Raw genomic sequence first — 17,166 nt, forward strand, 5'->3', positions numbered from 1 at the left:
AAGAAAGAGACTTGTAGTCAGAATGCCCTTGACAGCTGGAACATCCTGGACAAACATGTAAAAAGTGCTACTAAGTAAGTCAGCTTTTGACTTCAAAATAGTGTCCTAGGCTAAACTGGCCTCATTACAAAACACCTCTGGGCTGAAAGACCTCTGGCCAAAATAAACCCCTCACCCTGTGAGCATACTCAGTGAATTTAAGAGAAGCTGTACCCTTAATGCGAAGCAAGCAAGAGACTAGCCAATGGATAACTAGTAGGTGTTGAGATGAGGTGTAGCTAATACATTCAATTGATGTGCCAGCTGTGGAGGAATCCCTTAGCATTCAAAGTTGTGTAACTTTGTAGTAAACCAGTGTTGGCTTTCTAAACTGTCATTTGGTTTGGAGAGTTCTCTTGGTTACAATTTCCAGTAACGTCAGCAGAGCTAACCAAGCATTACACCTGAAATTTAGCTCTCCAAAACCTACAATAAGCAAACATCTCATGTGCAGTCTAATTCATGTGGGGATAGGGCCATCTAAGAATAAAGCAGTCTGGAAACAATCTATACACACATCAGTCCCCTAAAGAAAGAAAAAGACACAAAATTGTTTTCAGTTAAGTGCTACATGTCAGTATTTTAAATTATGATTCCTTTGCACTGTAGGAAAGATTCCAGTATGTTCTTCCACCTGCACAGCAGTAGTGTCAGTGTGGCAGTTAAAAATGCAGTTGCGTGCTTCTTTCTATTTCCTATTACCACTGGTTGTATGGAAGCGACAGAAAGATCGCAGAGCTAAAATAATCCATTTACTGACAGTAAAGTGTATCATGTCTGGTGCACGGGCTAGAAGCTTTAAGCAACACTCCACACACCACATAGAAATTTGTCCCAGAGATATGGTAGTGTTTAACTCTGCTCATTAACACCTCAGTAACCTCTACCTCGCATACCTTTGCCTTTCTCTTGCACATAAGTCCTCTTTAAGAGGCAAAGTCTCAAAACAGGAGATGCTAGACTGAAGCAGACTGTAAGTCAAATGTACCTTGACCTTCCAAGGATTGCAAGGCCCATTTATAAAAATGGACTTGGCTAAGTGTGTTGACTGAGCCCAAAGCAGATCTCTCACCTCTAGTAAAGTGAAAGTGAACTTCTGTGGAAACAAGTCTGTTTATTTTTTGTTTTATGAAAACAAAATCAACAAGGAAGGGTAGAACAGTCTGCTTTTACCAATATGCCAAAGGTGGAGCACTGCTTTTTTTGTGCACAAAAATCAACTCTTTTCCCCATTTAAGTTAGTTTACCTTATGCTTACTATACTAAGTGACTTGAAAATAGGATTATCTTGTATGCATATACACATCTATGCATGTATTTTATTTTTCCTCTTGACCAGTCAATATTCACATATCTCTATACTTTGCTGCAGACTTTCATATTTGAGTCCAATACTTGGTCTCATATATAACCAAACAATATCTCTCTCTTATTTGATGAACATCATCATCACTATAGTATCTTTTATTATCTTGAATGCATCAGGATATTCTTGAAGTTTGACCACAGTCTTTTTGTCACTACTCTTTGTTTTCCGATTATTTGTGCAATAAAGTGATGAAAACCAAGTCACAGTAAATCCATGGTTACCCAGTTTCAAAGTGAAGACATAAACACTTACTCTTTCACACCAAAAGCATTGTGCCAAAGACAGAAGCAATTGTTTCCAATTCACCTTTTGGGAAGGCTAAAGAGGCTCCCACTCCAACACAGCAGTACAAGAGCAAGCGCTCCACTAGGAGAGAAGAGTTTCATCTATCTAAGACATTTCTTTCATCTAGGGGAAATAACTGCAAATCTTACTCAGTTTTCTGAAAAATAGGTAAGGATGGTGAGCATTTATGTGAGACAGTTTCAGAAAACCGGGAGAAGGAAATTGTGGCAAATGACATTGTTTCAAGATAGTATCAATAAGAGACACAAGGCAGAAAAAGATTTGTAAAACCAAAATATGTATTTTTAAAAGTATTTTCTTATTTTACAAGTATAAAAAAAACAAACCACATTTAAAAATAAAAATCCTGTCAGATACTCTGGAAAAACTGACCTTTAAAGCACAAGGCTCCTCTGTGACAACTCCCAAGCAATGTCACAGCGCCTGAAAATCCTGCATTTAATGAGCAAAGGTATGATCCAGCTCAAAGAATCCTTTTTAATGACGCTTTAAACCTTGCAATGCACTCTGTGGCTACAGAGCAAAAGGATTGGCATGAATTGAAATATCTTTAATGCGAACATCGTTAAGAGGTCGGTATGTTTTCTCATTCACAGGTAGCTTCTCCAGCTCATCCAGAGTCTCCAAGCCGTCAATAACTCTGGAAGAAAAGAGGAAGTGCTAGGAATCTCCTAATGATTTAAATACAACAACTGGGGTGTCTCAAGGCATGCTATGGTTAAGTATTACAGTGCAAGGACTTTCCAAGCAAATTATATATGACAGGCAAAAATTATATATGACATATAATTTGTTTTAGAAAGAAATATTAAGCATCCATGACAGATTCTCCTACGAAGTACAAATATTCCCACTGACCTGGCAGTATCACATTTTCTACCAACCACAGCAGTATAAAGACCCTTGCTGCATTTCCTGGCAGGCAAGCATGACCAATCATAGTAGTATCATGATACCAGCCACGCCAAAACTTACTGTGAATTACTGAAATCCTATGGCTGGAAAATCAATTTCCAAATGTAAGATTATAACTGCTAATCTTATGACTCAGACAAGATTGCACAGAATCATTACTAACTGTAAATCTAATGGCACAAATAGGGAGGTGGTCTGGAACCTGACTCCAGGTACCCTTGGCTCCTCCAGGAGAAGCTCTCGCTACTCTGCTTTGCCTGACAAGCAATACCCTCCCTGCTCTCGGCTACAGCTTTGCCCCGTGGCCAGCCAAACACAGAGTGAACCAACTACTTCATAAATCTACCTTCATCCATTGTCATCAATCTGGTTTTGTATATATATATATGTTATACCTGTGTCCCCTCCCTTATCTAAAATACCCTTTATTTATTGTTAAAAGTTATTTTTTTAACTTCCAAAATTGGTGCTAGTCTGTTTTCTTTGGGTGTTTTACCCCTTTTTCCTATTTCTACCTAATTCTCTTTTTTTTTCAAAGGCGGGAGGGAGAGGCATCCTATATATATAACATTGTTCTGTTGGACTTTGGGTCTCCAGGAAGCTCTAAACCAGAACAGCATTTCAACTGAATTCTTTACTACTAAAAAAAGGGAGCAGCATTTAGGAGCAACTAATCCTGCTGACAGAGCAGGAGCATATGTTTACATATACACATCCAACATTTTACAGAATTTTAGAATCAGAAGCTTCTGAATTTGCTCTGCATGTGCCCTGAAATATTCAGATCCTTCACACAGTACAATAAGGAGGCATGCAGTTGGATCACTTACTTTCCAAACACAGTGTATTTCATGTCTAGGTGCGGTTGCTTGCCGTAAGTGATGAAGAACTGTGATCCATTGGTATTCGGACCATTGTTTGCCATTGAAACTACCCCACGGACACTATGCTGAAACAACATGAAGACACATCTGTGAAAACAGGACTAACTTGTACAAAGTGCTCAAGGACTTAGCACTCTGCTTCAGTAACATTATTAAGAACAAATCTTGGTTGCTAATATATTTAATCACAGTTCATAATTAGCTCCTAAAAATTGCTCTTTGAATGAAAAATTACCTCTTTGCCTTCTGTGCATGAAAACCACTTTATTACACACTCTTTTTTACTTCAGTTCTCAGTGGCAAAAACTCTCAAACCTAACTTATCAAGTACAGAAATGCCTGTTGGTATTTTAATGGTAATTAATAATTTCTACTACGTTATTGCAGGATTATACTTTGCTTCACAATTACCAAGAAGGTACTTAATACAGTACAACGCAATGCTGGTTGTTTTTCAACCTGTAAAGAAAATTCCTATGAAAATATAACTACATATTAAGAGCACAGAAATACCTTTAGGTATTCACTGAATTCATCTTCAAACTTCTTGCCCCAGATGCTGTTACCTCCTTTTCCAGTGCCTAACAATGAAGCACAAGAGATTACTGGGTTTTCATACTGGAAAATAATCAAGAAACTACATAGTTAAAACATTTTATAACAAAGACCCTAGACAGCCTGCAAGTGATGTGAGGCAGGGATTGGATTCTCATGTTTTGATACTGCACAGAGCCATAACTCTTTACAAGGAACACTTATTAAATTGCAGAACAAAACATTGACATACCATCATATTAAATTCAGTTTGAGTACAAGCACATGCACGGTTGAATCAGATTTGCTCCCAAACAGTTTATACTGTCTAGGTCATTTTTGCCAAATGCTTCAGAGGCAGCACAGAACCTTTTGGGCAGAAACCAGAGAAACCACAGTAGCAACTGCCACCTGTCAAAGAGCTGGTAAGACAGCAGAACTATCACATTTAGTGGAAACCACTAGAAAAACTAGTTTGTAGAATGCTTTAATACTGCATGATTATTTAGAATTACAATAATGTCTGCTCTTCTGTAAGCTTACTGCTGAAAACTGATCTCATCATAAAATCTTCTACCAACAATACAATAATTCTTCTAAATTATTTTTACTTTATTTACAGTTTGGGTTGGATATTAATATTTATAATTATTTTTTACTAACATTTTATTTTAATGTAATTTTTGTATGGAGAGCCCTGGGCAGAAGAATTTACCTAATGGATCCCCTGTCTGAACCATGAAGCCCTTTATATTCCGGTGAAATATGCATCCATTGTAGTAGTTACTAGCACAAAGAGCCAGGAAATTCTAAAGAAACAAAACAAATGATATTAACAGTTGAGAAAATCCTGTTACAAAAATTGCATCATTCGCAAGACCAAGACTAATCCTTTTGCCTCTGTTTTGCACTGTGACTATGCAAGTTCCACAGAGTACTTGCAGTGAACACTAATGAATGTGTTATAGTTAATACATTCCTTTGACATGGTCACAAATACAAGGATCTTAAAGCTTACTGCACAAGGTTGTTTGATTTGAAGAGCAAATAAGAAACCTGAAATATGCTCTGAAGTATCACTTCCATTCCATTCAACATTTTTAGTTTGTAAATGTAATTTTTTAATCAATATCTTTATACCTTCAGCTTTGTTAATTAAAAAGGCAAATTACTTATATTTAGGTTTGTTTACTGTAGAAAGGAAAACCTGGAGCCTCTGACAAACTGGGAGTGATTCTCACTCTTTTTAAATTAAAATTAAATCGGTGCAAGTAGGAGCAAATTCAGGGAAATTTGGGAATCCCAGGCCATGTACTATATTCCCCTTAAGGACAAATGATACTTGGGGAGAAGTGACCCTTAACTAAATCTTATCTGGTGAGAAACAAGCAACAAATCTTTAGACAGTTTGACAGAGAACACAAGTTCCACGAGTGGGAAAGGCGCTGTAACAGCTTAAAATGTTATAATTCCAAGATGAACTGCATGTCCTCTACAGTCTTCATTATTTCTACTGTATTGCCTCAAGATAGGCAATCCTGCTCCCATTACTTGACTTACTTCACAAGTCTTTGGTGTACGCTCACAGAACAGTTCAATTTTAATATCTCCTACATCAGTATGCAGCGTGACAGCCTAAGCAGGAGGAAAAAAAAAGAATTACTAACAGACTCAGATTTATTTACCACTCTCACCAAGAACATAAGTTCTTCCCAGTGGTTATAACCACTGTTTCAATATTTGGCCACAGGTAAGGCTACTGTCACAAACCTTCCCCTTTTCCAGTTAAATCATCAGAAACATCTTGGGTTTGTTTAGTTTCAGGACAAATCAAGTTATTCAGGATAATGCAGAAGATCTGTTTCATACTGCTACACTCCAGAGACATATCATTTGTTTGTGAACTAGACCTGCTCAGTCACTTAATTGCAAAGTTGAAGAATCAAGGTTACAACTAGTTCAGATGACAGTGTGGTGCACATACCTCACTGGTTTACAAGAGGAACAACTGCTGGGTGTTACTTGCCTTTTGACAGGAAAGGCTACTTCTGAATGGCACCATATATAACCTGCCTTCACAAACAAGCAAACCTAAAAAATTACACTTTTCTAAGAATTCATAAATAACTGTCATAACATTTAAAATGGCAGCTATTCAACCACCCAAGCAAATATATCTCTATAGGCCAAATACATCACAGTGCTCTCATGGAAAGTGCTAAACTATGCAAAAACAACTACTGAGGAAAAGAAACAACTACTGAGGAAAAGAAACAACTACTGGGGAAAAGAAACAACTACTGGGGAAAAGAAACAACTACTGGGGAAAAGAAAAATAACAAAACCCTACACAATCTTGATACTAGCATGCTGTTACAGACCATGCACCTATAAAAGGTGTATATACAATTTAAGACACACAGTCATAGAATCATAGAATCATAGAATCAACCAGGTTGGAAGAGACCTCCAAGATCATCGAGTCCAACCTATCACCCAGCCCTATCCAGTCAACTAGACCAAGGCACTGAGTGCCTCATCCAGTCTTTTCTTGAACACCTCCAGGGACGGTGCCTCCACCACCTCCCTGGGCAGCCCATTCCAATGGCAAATCACTCTCTCTGTGAAGAACTTCTTCCTAACATCCAGCCTATACCTACCCTGGCACAACTTGAGACTGTGTCCCCTTGTTCTATTGCTGGTTGCCTGGGAGAAGAGGCCAACCCCCACCTGGCTACAATGCCCCTTCAGGTAGTTGTAGACAGTAATAAGATCACCCCTGAGCCTCCTCTTCTCCAGGATAAACAGGCCCAGCTCCCTCAACCTCTCCTCATAGGATTTGTGCTCCAGGCCCCTCACCAGCCTTGTTGCCCTTCTCTGGACACGTTCCAGCACCTCAACATCTCTCTTGAATTGAGGGGCCCAGAACTGGACACAGTACTCAAGGTGTGGCCTGACCAGTGCTGAGTACAGGGGAAGAATAACCTCCCTTGTCCTACTGGCCACACTGTTCCTGATGCAGGCCAGGATGCCATTGGCTCTCTTGGCCACCTGGGCACACTGCTGGCTCATCTTCAACTTACTATCTATCAGTACCCCCAGGTCCCTTTCCTCCTGGCTGCTCTCCAGCCACTCAGTCCCCAGCCTATAGCGCTGCTTGGGGTTATTGTGGCCGAAGTGCAGAACCCTGCACTTGGCCTTGTTAAATCTCATCCCATTGGCCTCTGCCCACCCATCCAGCCTGTCCAGGTCCCTCTGCAGGGCTCTCCTACCTTCCAACAGATCAACACCTGCTCCTAGCTTGGTGTCATCTGCAAACTTACTGATGCTGGACTCAATGCCCTCGTCCAGATCATCAATAAAGATATTGAACAGGACTGGGCCCAGCACTGATCCTTGGGGAACACCACTAGTGACTGGCTGCCAACTGGATGTGGCACCATTCACCACCACTCTCTGAGCTCTGCCATCCAGCCAGTTCTTGATCCAGCACAGAGTGAATCTGTCCAAACCATGAGCTGCCAGCTTGGCTAGGAGCTTCTTGTGGCAGACAGTGTCAAAGGCTTTGCTGAAGTCCAAGTAGACTACATCCACAGCCTTCCCCATATTCACCAGGCGGGTAACCTGATCATAAAAGGAGATCAGGTTGGTGAGGCAGGACCTGCCCTTCCTAAACCCATGCTGGCTGGGCCTGTCCCTTGGACAGTCATATCTCTGTCTTCTGATTTGCTGAACTTTCAAAAGCTTGCCAAATGTAGAAGGTTACATACACTCAAGCAGCATAGGACTATGGGCTTTCAACTTGAATAATGCTTCTGTGGTAAAAGAAACCAAATTAGATCACCAAACGTTAGTCAAAGTCGGATTTAAATTTAGACTCTTATAACTGAAATTTTAACTATATTAAACTATGTTCTTCTTCGCAATATTTTGTTAAAAGGCTGAAATGAAAACCTTAATTTCTCATTACATCCAAATCCAAAGCGTGATCCTTTGAGAAGCGCTGCAGCATCTCAAAGTGTATTCCCTTTTCCAAGGGATGATCATTTCAGAAAGAATGAAAACGTATTATTGTTCTCACCATGTCTCCTTATCAAAAAGCTTTTGGTTTGTATACAGCAGCTTCCTGCAAAGAAAACACGTGAAATTTGTTGTTTTTTTTCCCACCAATCCGCAATTCTTTTTGATAACTAAAATATTCGCGTGTTTATATGTTTTTACAGTGTCGCTCAAGTGACTCTGGATAAAGTCGTTACTTTTGTTCTACACAACTATGCAGCACATAGCGAATCAGAAAGAACAAAATAGCTTAAAGAAACACAGCGAGGGGAAAACCCCACCCTTTCCTAAGACAGAAGTTTATACTGGAAATCACATCTTTTCCAAAGATCAGTTTTATAAATGGTAACAAATAAAAGCCATGTGCGAGTACCGAAACACAAGTGCGATTTGGGGCCACCTTCTGACAGCTGTGGGTGCAACAGGCAGCGACCTGCCCCCAAGCAAAGGATCAGGTTCTTGTTTTAGTAGTATTTTCAAATAAAACATTCAGACTAAGGACAATAAACCGGCAACAGCTTTACACACTAACTTTTCTATAAACTGCCCTCCCTGGTTGGGCCCTAGGCTTGGCAAGGCCTGTGACAGAAGCCAGGGAGCCCGCTCCAGCCCGGCCCCGCGCAGTCCCCTTCACTAGGGGCTGCTCGGATGGCGGGGCACCGGGACGAGCCACCGGCACCGCGCACGGCCAGCTTAGGGGCCGACCGCGCTCGCTGCAGTTCATGCAGCTTCTACCTGAGCCGCGACAGTCTGGCGCCGCCGCTCCTTTCCGTCCGACCTGAGGTACTTCCACGCGAAACCCACACAGGCGGCTGCGGGACAGGGCGCGGCCCGGCTCCTCCACCGTCCCGCGGCTGCCAGCCGACCCGGTGCCTTCACCCCGGCCTGACCTCACGCAGGCCTCGCAGACGCCTGCCGCCGGGACGCAGCAGCCCGGCCCCCAACAGGCAGGCAGGAAGGAAGGGGCTGGGCAGCCCTGGCCTCAGCCCTCCTCCGGCAAGGCGCGGATCGGCGCGGAGGGCGCTAGCGCGGCGGAAGTGGGGGGGTCGTGCGTCAGGGCTGCAGCGGGAGCTCGTCTCTGGCGTGAGGTGAGTACGAGGCCCTACGGGCGGCGTGAGCGGAGGCGTTGTCGGGCTCCAGGGCTGCTTGTCTCGCTCCCGGGTACTCCGCCACCTCCCTTTTTGGAGAGTGAACACCGAGAGGTGTCCGGTTGCGAAAGCAGATGGAGTTGAAGTTCCGTGCCTTTCTGGCACCGTTGTGCAGGATTGCTTACGGTGTTTAACCAGGAGAGCTCTGGAGGCAAGGAGGGTGCGTTTGCAGCCTGGACGCTCTCAGCTGTGCTCTTTCCCGGCCTAGGCTCACTGGCGCTGTTTTCCTGCCTCCGCTGACAGCCGCATGCTGGCGCCTGGCGCGCAGCTGCTCCGCCGCTGTGCCTGCGTCCGTGCTGCGGGCCGCCTGCCCTCGCGCTCCCTCATGCAGCTCCGGGAGCTCGTTTCTGCCCTGAATGACTTCGCATCCCTCTCGCTGGCTGAAAGCTGGGACAACGTGGGGCTGCTGGTGGAACCAAGTCCTCCCCACACTGTGAACACCCTTTTCCTCACTAACGACCTCACTGAGGAGGTGATGGAGGAAGCAGTGCAGAAGAAGGCAGACCTAATTCTTTCTTACCACCCTCCTATATTCACACCGCTCAAGCGAGTAACGTGGAAGACCTGGAAAGAGCGGCTGGTGGTCCGAGCCTTGGAGAACAGAGTCGGGATTTACTCTCCACATACTGCATACGATGCCGTACCTCATGGAGTCAATAACTGGCTCACAAAGGGACTTGGTGAGATTGTGTTAGAAACAAACAAACAGGTTAAAGTTATGTATCAGTATGTGTTATTTTAAGTGGAGACCTCCCCTCATTTTCCTTTCTTCAGCTTACACAGGTCAGTTTTTACTTCATCCTTTTAGTATTTCTGAGCCCCCTAAACGTATTTTAGGGAACTTACCTTGGTGAGGAATACCAGGTATGTATGAATAGTAGAGGACTTTTTTCACATGCTTGACTGAACTACTGGATCTGACGGTGCAGCGTATTTATTTTCTATCTTGGTTGCAGAATTTAGACCACTAACTTTAAATCACCACCGTGAATTTATAGAATGCAAGATCTCGCTGTTTGCAAAGGACTGAAGGTATCTGAAATTCATTTTAGATTTCTGTCTTGTGTTGCAGATCATAAATGACAACAGCTGTCTTTTCCAGCCTGATGTACAAACCAGAAACAGTTTTGATTTTGTACAGTTCTTAGGATAATATGGATAGCACTGAGAATGACAAATCATATCTATCCACCAGCTTCTTTGCACTTAAAATAGACTCTGCATAATGGCAGCAACACATCAAGAAGTCCTCAGTTCCTGTCAGAGAAAATAGATTCACCTGCAAAATTTGCATCTTGTTGCTTCTCTTTAGGATATGCACTAAACCAATATTAAGAGTATTTACTCAGCTTTGTAAAACAGTACTGTTTTCTTAGGGGCCTGTACTTCCATCCCATTGCATCCATCAGCTGCACCCAGCCATCCAACTGAGGGCACTCACCGGGTAGAATTCTATGCAAACAACACTGAGCATCTGGACACAGTGCTGTCCAAAATCAAAACCATCCAAGAGATCTCCTGTCTTGCTACTCTTCCTGCTAGGTATCTACCTCACTCTACTGTTGTATTCTTTCTGTTGTTTGAAGATGAGTTGCCAAAATAGTTTTTTACTTTTGTAATCACTTTGTTCCTCTATGCATTGCTGCTGTGTTTTCCAGCAGTGGCTCTAGAAACATAAGGAATAATCATCCCCTTCCTGATCAATCGATGTTACACTGAATGGTAACTGTTACACTGATGCAACACTGAATACGATGTTATACTGAATGCAACTCAATATAGCATCACATATATTAAAGGTGGTAAAGGACAGTATTAACAGGAAGCTTGATGAGGACAGTCAAGTTAAATTCCCGTATCTGTTTCTTCCCAAAGAGTTTACTAGGCCAGGTTTATTACAGTGCCTTTTTTTTTTCTCTTTTTCTGTGGTAGAACAGCCACTGGGATAGCATGGCTTCATTTTACATTAATATGATTCAGAAATTTTATCTAGTTCTGTAGCAAGGACCAAGCATATCTTTCCTCAGGGTTGAAGGTGAGGAGCAAACACGAGTCAGTTTGAACTGTTCTCAGAAAGCACTGCTGGAGGTGGTGGCCTTATTATCCCAGGACAACCTTCTTTACCACAAGACCGAGATTCTCTTATTACAGAAGGTAATCAAATCACGTATTAGTTCCAGTGAATGTGTTACTTGTGTGAGCTGAGTGCCCCAGACACTGAAATCCAGTAGTCAGTAGCATCACAGGTTTCCTACCCCATGAGTGCTCTGAAGTACTGGCCTGTGGGGATTTGAAGGCACACACATTTTCCAAGCCCATGAAAATAACTGTGTGGCCTGGACCAATTCTTAAATCAGTTCCAACAGCTGGTGTAGCTAGCATGTCACATTCAAGGGCATACATAGATAGTTTCTGTGAACTTCAGAGGCATTCCTGGATTCCCAGCCTGCCTATCTTTGTACAGCATGGAAAGCAATGCAGACTTCTACAGTCAGCTTTCTCACAGTCATTTCAATTTCTTTCAGCCTCTCCTTCCCCATACTGGAATGGGACGTCTGTGCACGCTGAGTGAGCCAGTCTCTTTGTCAGACATAATTGAGCGTGTCAAGAACCACCTAAAATTACCCTATGTCCGCTTAGCCATGGGAGTGGGCAAGACACTAGGTAAGCAAGCCTTCAAGTAAGATTGCACCATTGGATTATGACATTCCCTTTGGAGACTGAATGTTAAATTTCACAGCACCATAAAATAGTAAGGTGCTTTATGATGTCCATATGAACATGTAACCACATTTTGATTAAGAGAAGTAACAGCAAAGAAGGTGAACTGTCCTAGCTCAAACAGTGGCTCAGTAGCAAAATGTGTAGTAAACACCCTCATACGTATCATAATCTGTCATCCTGCATCTTACAGCTGTCATAATTATGAAAGCAAATTTGTTGAAAACTCTTCAAAACTTAGTAGGGAGCAGTCTTATTAGAAGCCTCTTGTACTGTAAGTTGCACAACAGAAAACCTTAAACTGTTTTTAAGGTTGTCATCATGCTGTGGGATTACAGTGGTGTGACTCCACCAGATCAATAGGAATTATGTGGTAACTACTGTAGAACCTTAATTGGGTTTGAAAACTGCGTCGTGTGTCTCCTCTCCCTAGGAAATGTAATGTATGAAATTCCCTGTCACTATCATATGCATTAGCTTGGAATCAGCAGCCATAGCCAATGGCAGATCTTTAATGGCATGGAGCAGCTTTCAGCATGCCTTCTGAGATCTGAAAGTTAGGAACCAGTATATCTTAGAGGCAAAATGTTGCCTTAGTGGTGTCATTGGTTGAGAAACTAGTGAACACCTGAGTGTCCTGGAAAGAAAAACAGCCTATTAAAGGGTTCAGAAACCTAACTAACACCTCACTAGGACAGAACTAGCAAGCAGCCAACCTCTGTGCTGTAGTTTTCTGCAAACTTTCCTGCCTCTTGAAAAAAAAAAATCTCCACATCTGTGTAGTATACAGAGAATTTGCTGTGTTATCAGAGATGTTAGAGGTCCATGACTCTTTCAGTCTGACAGATGTCTTTTCCTCCAACAAATATACATTGATCCTAAAATCAGGGTGGTAGTTGTGAAAATTAATAGCAGTACAAACACGAGGGCTGGACAGAGGGAAGAGTTTAACTGCAGTACCTTGTATCCTGCAGAATCACCAGTAAAGAAAGTTGCTCTGTGTGCTGGTTCTGGGAGCAGTATCCTGAAGGGAACAGAAGCTGACCTCTATCTCACAGGTAACAGGTTATGTTGCTATATACATTTATAAAAAGTCACTAGAATGAAAAAAAAAAAGATACAAAAGGAAATTGACTGGCTGGTAAGAGATTTGGCCAGAAAGCATGACCTGCTACAACTGGGAAACCTTCAGTTAATTACTGTAATGACAGTAGAGATCACATGCAACAGACAAATGGCTGTGCAGTGTAGTGAATCATAGAATCATTCAGGTTGGAAGAGACCTCCAACATCATCCAGTCCAACCTATCACCCAGCCTTATCCAGTCAACTAGACCATGGCACTAAGTGCCTCATCCAGGCTTTTCTTGAACACCTCCAGGGATGGTGACTCCACCACTTCCCTGGGCAGCCCATTCTAGTGGCAAATTACTCTCTGAAGAACTTCCTCCTAACATCCAGCCTATACTTCACCTGGCAAAACTTGAGACTGTGTCCTCTTTTTCTTTTGCTGGTTGCCTGGGAGAAGAGACCGATCCTCACCTGTCTGCAACCTCTCTTCAAATAGATGTAGACAGCAATGAGGTCACCCCTGAGCCTCTTCTCCAAGCTAAACAACCCCAGCTCCCTCAGCATCTCCTCATGGGACATGTGTTCCAGGCCTCTCACCAGCTTCGTTGCCCTTCTCTGGACATGTTCCAGTACCTCAACATGTCTCTTGAATTGAGGGGTCCAGAACTGGACACAGTACTCAAGGTGTGGCCTGACCAGTCCTGAGTATAGGGGAGGAATAACAAGGTTACATGAATTAAAACATTGCTTGTATATGCATTATTTCAACACAAAATCAATGCTGATGGCAGTCTATGACAAACTGAAGTGGGTATTTCCTCCACTCTATACAGAATTTCCTAATGGAAAATGGAATATAACATAGCTTGCAGAATCTTCCAAAGGAACCATATAGTGCACATGACCAAAGGGACACTTAGTCCATAATCCTCTGACAGTGGGACACCTACTTCCTTACAGCTTGCTTTAAAGTGTGCAAGCTGCCTTACATTCTGTAGTACTTTATTTGAGCAAATTCTATGGCAAGGCATGTCCCACCTCACCCTTACATACAGCAGCCCTGCAGAACTGATCTTCAAACAACTTTGCAAGGTTTCCCAATTGTTCTCCTCCATTCCAGCAGCCTGTGTGACATCCAGACAGTCCACTTCCAAACCACTCTCTGCACTCTTATTTCCTGGTCAAAGTGGCAGAATCTACCACCATTCAAAGAGGGCTTGTCACAGCTGTAACTGGGGGATGTATGCCTTTCAAGTAGTGTTCTATATTCTTACACTGAGCAGATGGTGTTGTACTTCCCCTCAGGGTCTGTGTCCTGTTACATTTCCCCAGCTTCTTAAGATTCTGCTTACATTGCAGAGGTAGTTACCTAAACTGTACTCCTAGTGACCTACATGGCATTTCTTTCTTAAAATGGCAGGAGAGATGTCCCACCATGACGTTCTGGATGCGGTTGCCAATGGGATAAGTGTTATTCTGTGTGAGCACAGTAACACTGAGCGAGGCTTCTTGTCAGATCTGCGTGACATGCTAGCTACCCACTTACTGAACAAAGTCAGCATACTAGTGTCTGAGAAAGACAGAGATCCCCTCCAAGTGGCATAAAAGAAAAAAGACCAAACAGACCAAACAGGAGAGAATTCAGTCAAGAGTTTTACAGTGTCAACTGCAAGCTTAATAAAGATGCTCCAAACTGATTTAGAACAAAATGATGGTATTCTGTATTGCCTCGAAGTTGTGATGTATTTTGTCTTTTGTCAGATAAATAAATGCTTGGTTTGGGCTACAGAAGGCTGACTTCCTCAATTACTGCTCTGCACCCAAATGAATTTACCCTTACTAGATATTTGATAACCATGATACTCAATGATTGGTTTAGGTAAAATATAAAGACCTAACTTAGCTCTAGTTTTAAGTTTACACAGCAACTCTACCCTGCTGCAGTTATGATGAATCATGTCAGTGTAAGTCACTGATATTTTAGCTAATAAATCTCCTAATAATAGTTAATGACAGTAGTCTAAGTAGTGATAGGCAAGATCTGATGCATCTTGCAAAGTTTTGAAATGCAGACTACACAATGCAGATTGCTGGAAGTGCCACCAAAAGAGACTGTTGATTGGAAAATGTTCTGGAGGAACCACTTTTCCTCATCAGCCTGTCCAGCAAAGCTAATTAGATCCTATAGCTGAAGAACCAAATTGTCAGTGGGAAAACCAGGGACCCTGTGTTTTCAACACGAACAAAAGTCAGGCTGGAAACCTCTGTTGCTCCTATCAGTAATCAGGTGACAATATTCCATGTGATGTTATGGTTCTCTTCAAGTTATACACTGGCATTAAAAGGCATGCAAACAAATCTTCTGCACACTGAGTAACTATCTGCAGATATGTGACATAATAATGAAAATGAGGCTTTCACACAACTGTCAGAAAGATCTCCATTTTCCTGCAACATAAAAAGACTTTACAGAAGACAAGCTAATGAAAATTAATATAGTACTTTATTTGATCAATTTGAACATGGAACTGTACCATAGCTACCAAACAGAGTCCCTGAAATCTGGTTGGTAGACTGCTCTTGTTGGAACTATAGGGTTTACTCCCATATACCTGAGAACAAAAGTGAAGAAAAGCTATTAAACTTGAGCAGTCTCCCAACCTCTAAGGACTTAAAAAAAAAGGAGAGCTTATAAATGGTATTTAAGGCCTCCAGGATTGGTGGACGCTCCTGATGTAAAAAATACATATATACAATCAAGCTTTTAAAAAATAAAACACTTTACAGCCTCTTCACATTCCTGGATTGCAACTTGAAAAGTAGATGAAAAAAAAATTGATTCTCTCACCCTCACCAACAGGCAATGGCTTGAGTCCATCACAATTCTTTTTAGGAAAGGATTTGTGTTTGGGACAAGTCCTTCAGTTCTGTTGCCAGAAATTACCACAGCATCCCAAACCCACCAATATTCTTCTTATGCAGTCAAGGCATTACAAATCTTGACTTCTTCACATGCTGGAAGCTAATCTTGCTCTACTGGTAAAGGAGTAATGCAAAGCACTCAGTTGAGATAAAATTTGCACCCCCAGTACAAACTAAATCTGTGACTGTCTAGTGATTTGCATTTCCCAAGTAAACTGCACCAGCCAAACTCTCCCGCCTGGTGTGGCAGCGAGCAAAGGCACAGTCTTACCAAGATCATTTTTCTGGCTGTAAGGCTGCCTGCACTGATAGGAGGAAGGCTTCATCTGAGCTAAGGGACAAAGTAGACAAATCAACAGAGCAAGAGATGCCTCGCTCACAGAAGTCATCATTCCAAACTACCTTAAGTAGCTGAACAAGGAGCATCGTTCACTACAAATACTGTATTTCAATAAGTAGCTCATCAGCCTTGGAGAGACACATCCAAATACAGGCCCTTCCCAGCAGTCCTTGAGAGCAATTGCTGTAGATGCTGTCAGAACAGAGAAATGTTATACAGTTTCATCTTCTTTTTCTAGGAAGTCGGTCAGGGTACTGTCATCTACAGGGATTAGTAAGTATTCCACACCATCAGTGCCCTGTGAACAGACAGGTACACACGTTCTGTTAACACCAACGCGGAGGGCAGTGCAAGCCACCAGACAGCACTGATCGGCTGCTGTCTACTTGGAGTCTGGGTAGAAGCTGGCCAGTGGTCATAAGGACAATGCTGATACCAACCAGGAACACGTTTCACTAGAGCAACACTAGTAATGCACAAACAAAACCAGAGTCCATAGATGAGAAATCTTCTGGTGGGCTATGCTAGTCTGACACTATACAGCTACTCAACACTGTATTTCACACAATGGGTTGGGCTGGAAGGAACCTTAAAGATGATCTAGTTTGAACCCCCATAGACAGGGACACCTTCCACTAGACCAGGTTGTCCAAGGCCTCTTCCAACCTGGCCTTGAACACCTCCAAGGAGGGAGCATCCAGAACCTCCTTGGGCAACCTGTTCCACTGTCTCACCACCCTTACTGTGAAGAATTTCTAATACCCAGTCTGAATCTACCCTCCTCCACCTTAAATACAGTTTCTCTCATCCTATCACAAGAAGCCCTTGTAAAAAGTCTCTCCCCAGCCTTCTTGTAGG

General features: G+C 42.5%; 3 protein-coding genes across 5 annotated transcripts in view; 1 reads left to right on the plus strand and 2 right to left on the minus strand.

Annotated features, from left to right (window-relative positions):
- Window positions 1-1,970: 1,970 nt before the first annotated feature.
- On the minus strand, window positions 1,971-9,039 carry PPIL3 (peptidylprolyl isomerase like 3). The gene is made up of 7 exons (XM_064160686.1): window positions 8,842-9,039; window positions 8,129-8,173; window positions 5,608-5,682; window positions 4,763-4,856; window positions 4,027-4,094; window positions 3,460-3,578; window positions 1,971-2,354 (listed from the first exon to the last, which is right to left on the minus strand). Exons 2-7 carry the CDS (start codon window positions 8,129-8,131, stop codon window positions 2,228-2,230), a joined length of 486 nt encoding a protein of 161 aa, XP_064016756.1. The 5' UTR covers window positions 8,132-8,173; window positions 8,842-9,039; the 3' UTR covers window positions 1,971-2,227.
- Window positions 9,040-9,097: 58 nt separating this feature from the next.
- Window positions 9,098-14,837, plus strand: NIF3L1 (NGG1 interacting factor 3 like 1). The gene is made up of 7 exons (XM_064160673.1): window positions 9,098-9,194; window positions 9,463-9,934; window positions 10,631-10,796; window positions 11,282-11,408; window positions 11,780-11,918; window positions 12,950-13,033; window positions 14,467-14,837. The coding sequence occupies exons 2-7, from the start codon at window positions 9,502-9,504 to the stop codon at window positions 14,649-14,651; spliced, it is 1,134 nt and encodes a 377-aa protein (XP_064016743.1). The 5' UTR covers window positions 9,098-9,194; window positions 9,463-9,501; the 3' UTR covers window positions 14,652-14,837.
- Window positions 14,838-15,530: 693 nt separating this feature from the next.
- LOC135184583 (hyccin 2) overlaps window positions 15,531-17,166 on the minus strand; it is a 78,998-nt gene continuing 77,362 nt past the window's right edge. For all 3 annotated transcript variants that reach the window (XM_064160571.1, XM_064160552.1, XM_064160543.1), the window contains one exon: window positions 15,531-16,606. In XM_064160571.1, the coding sequence (XP_064016641.1) occupies window positions 16,520-16,606 (87 nt within the window). In that variant the 3' untranslated portion in view covers window positions 15,531-16,519. The remainder of the gene's footprint in view (window positions 16,607-17,166) is intronic.

Source organism: Pogoniulus pusillus, chromosome 2 (assembly GCF_015220805.1).
Source record: "Pogoniulus pusillus isolate bPogPus1 chromosome 2, bPogPus1.pri, whole genome shotgun sequence".
In the NCBI taxonomy this organism is placed as follows: domain Eukaryota; kingdom Metazoa; phylum Chordata; class Aves; order Piciformes; family Lybiidae; genus Pogoniulus; species Pogoniulus pusillus.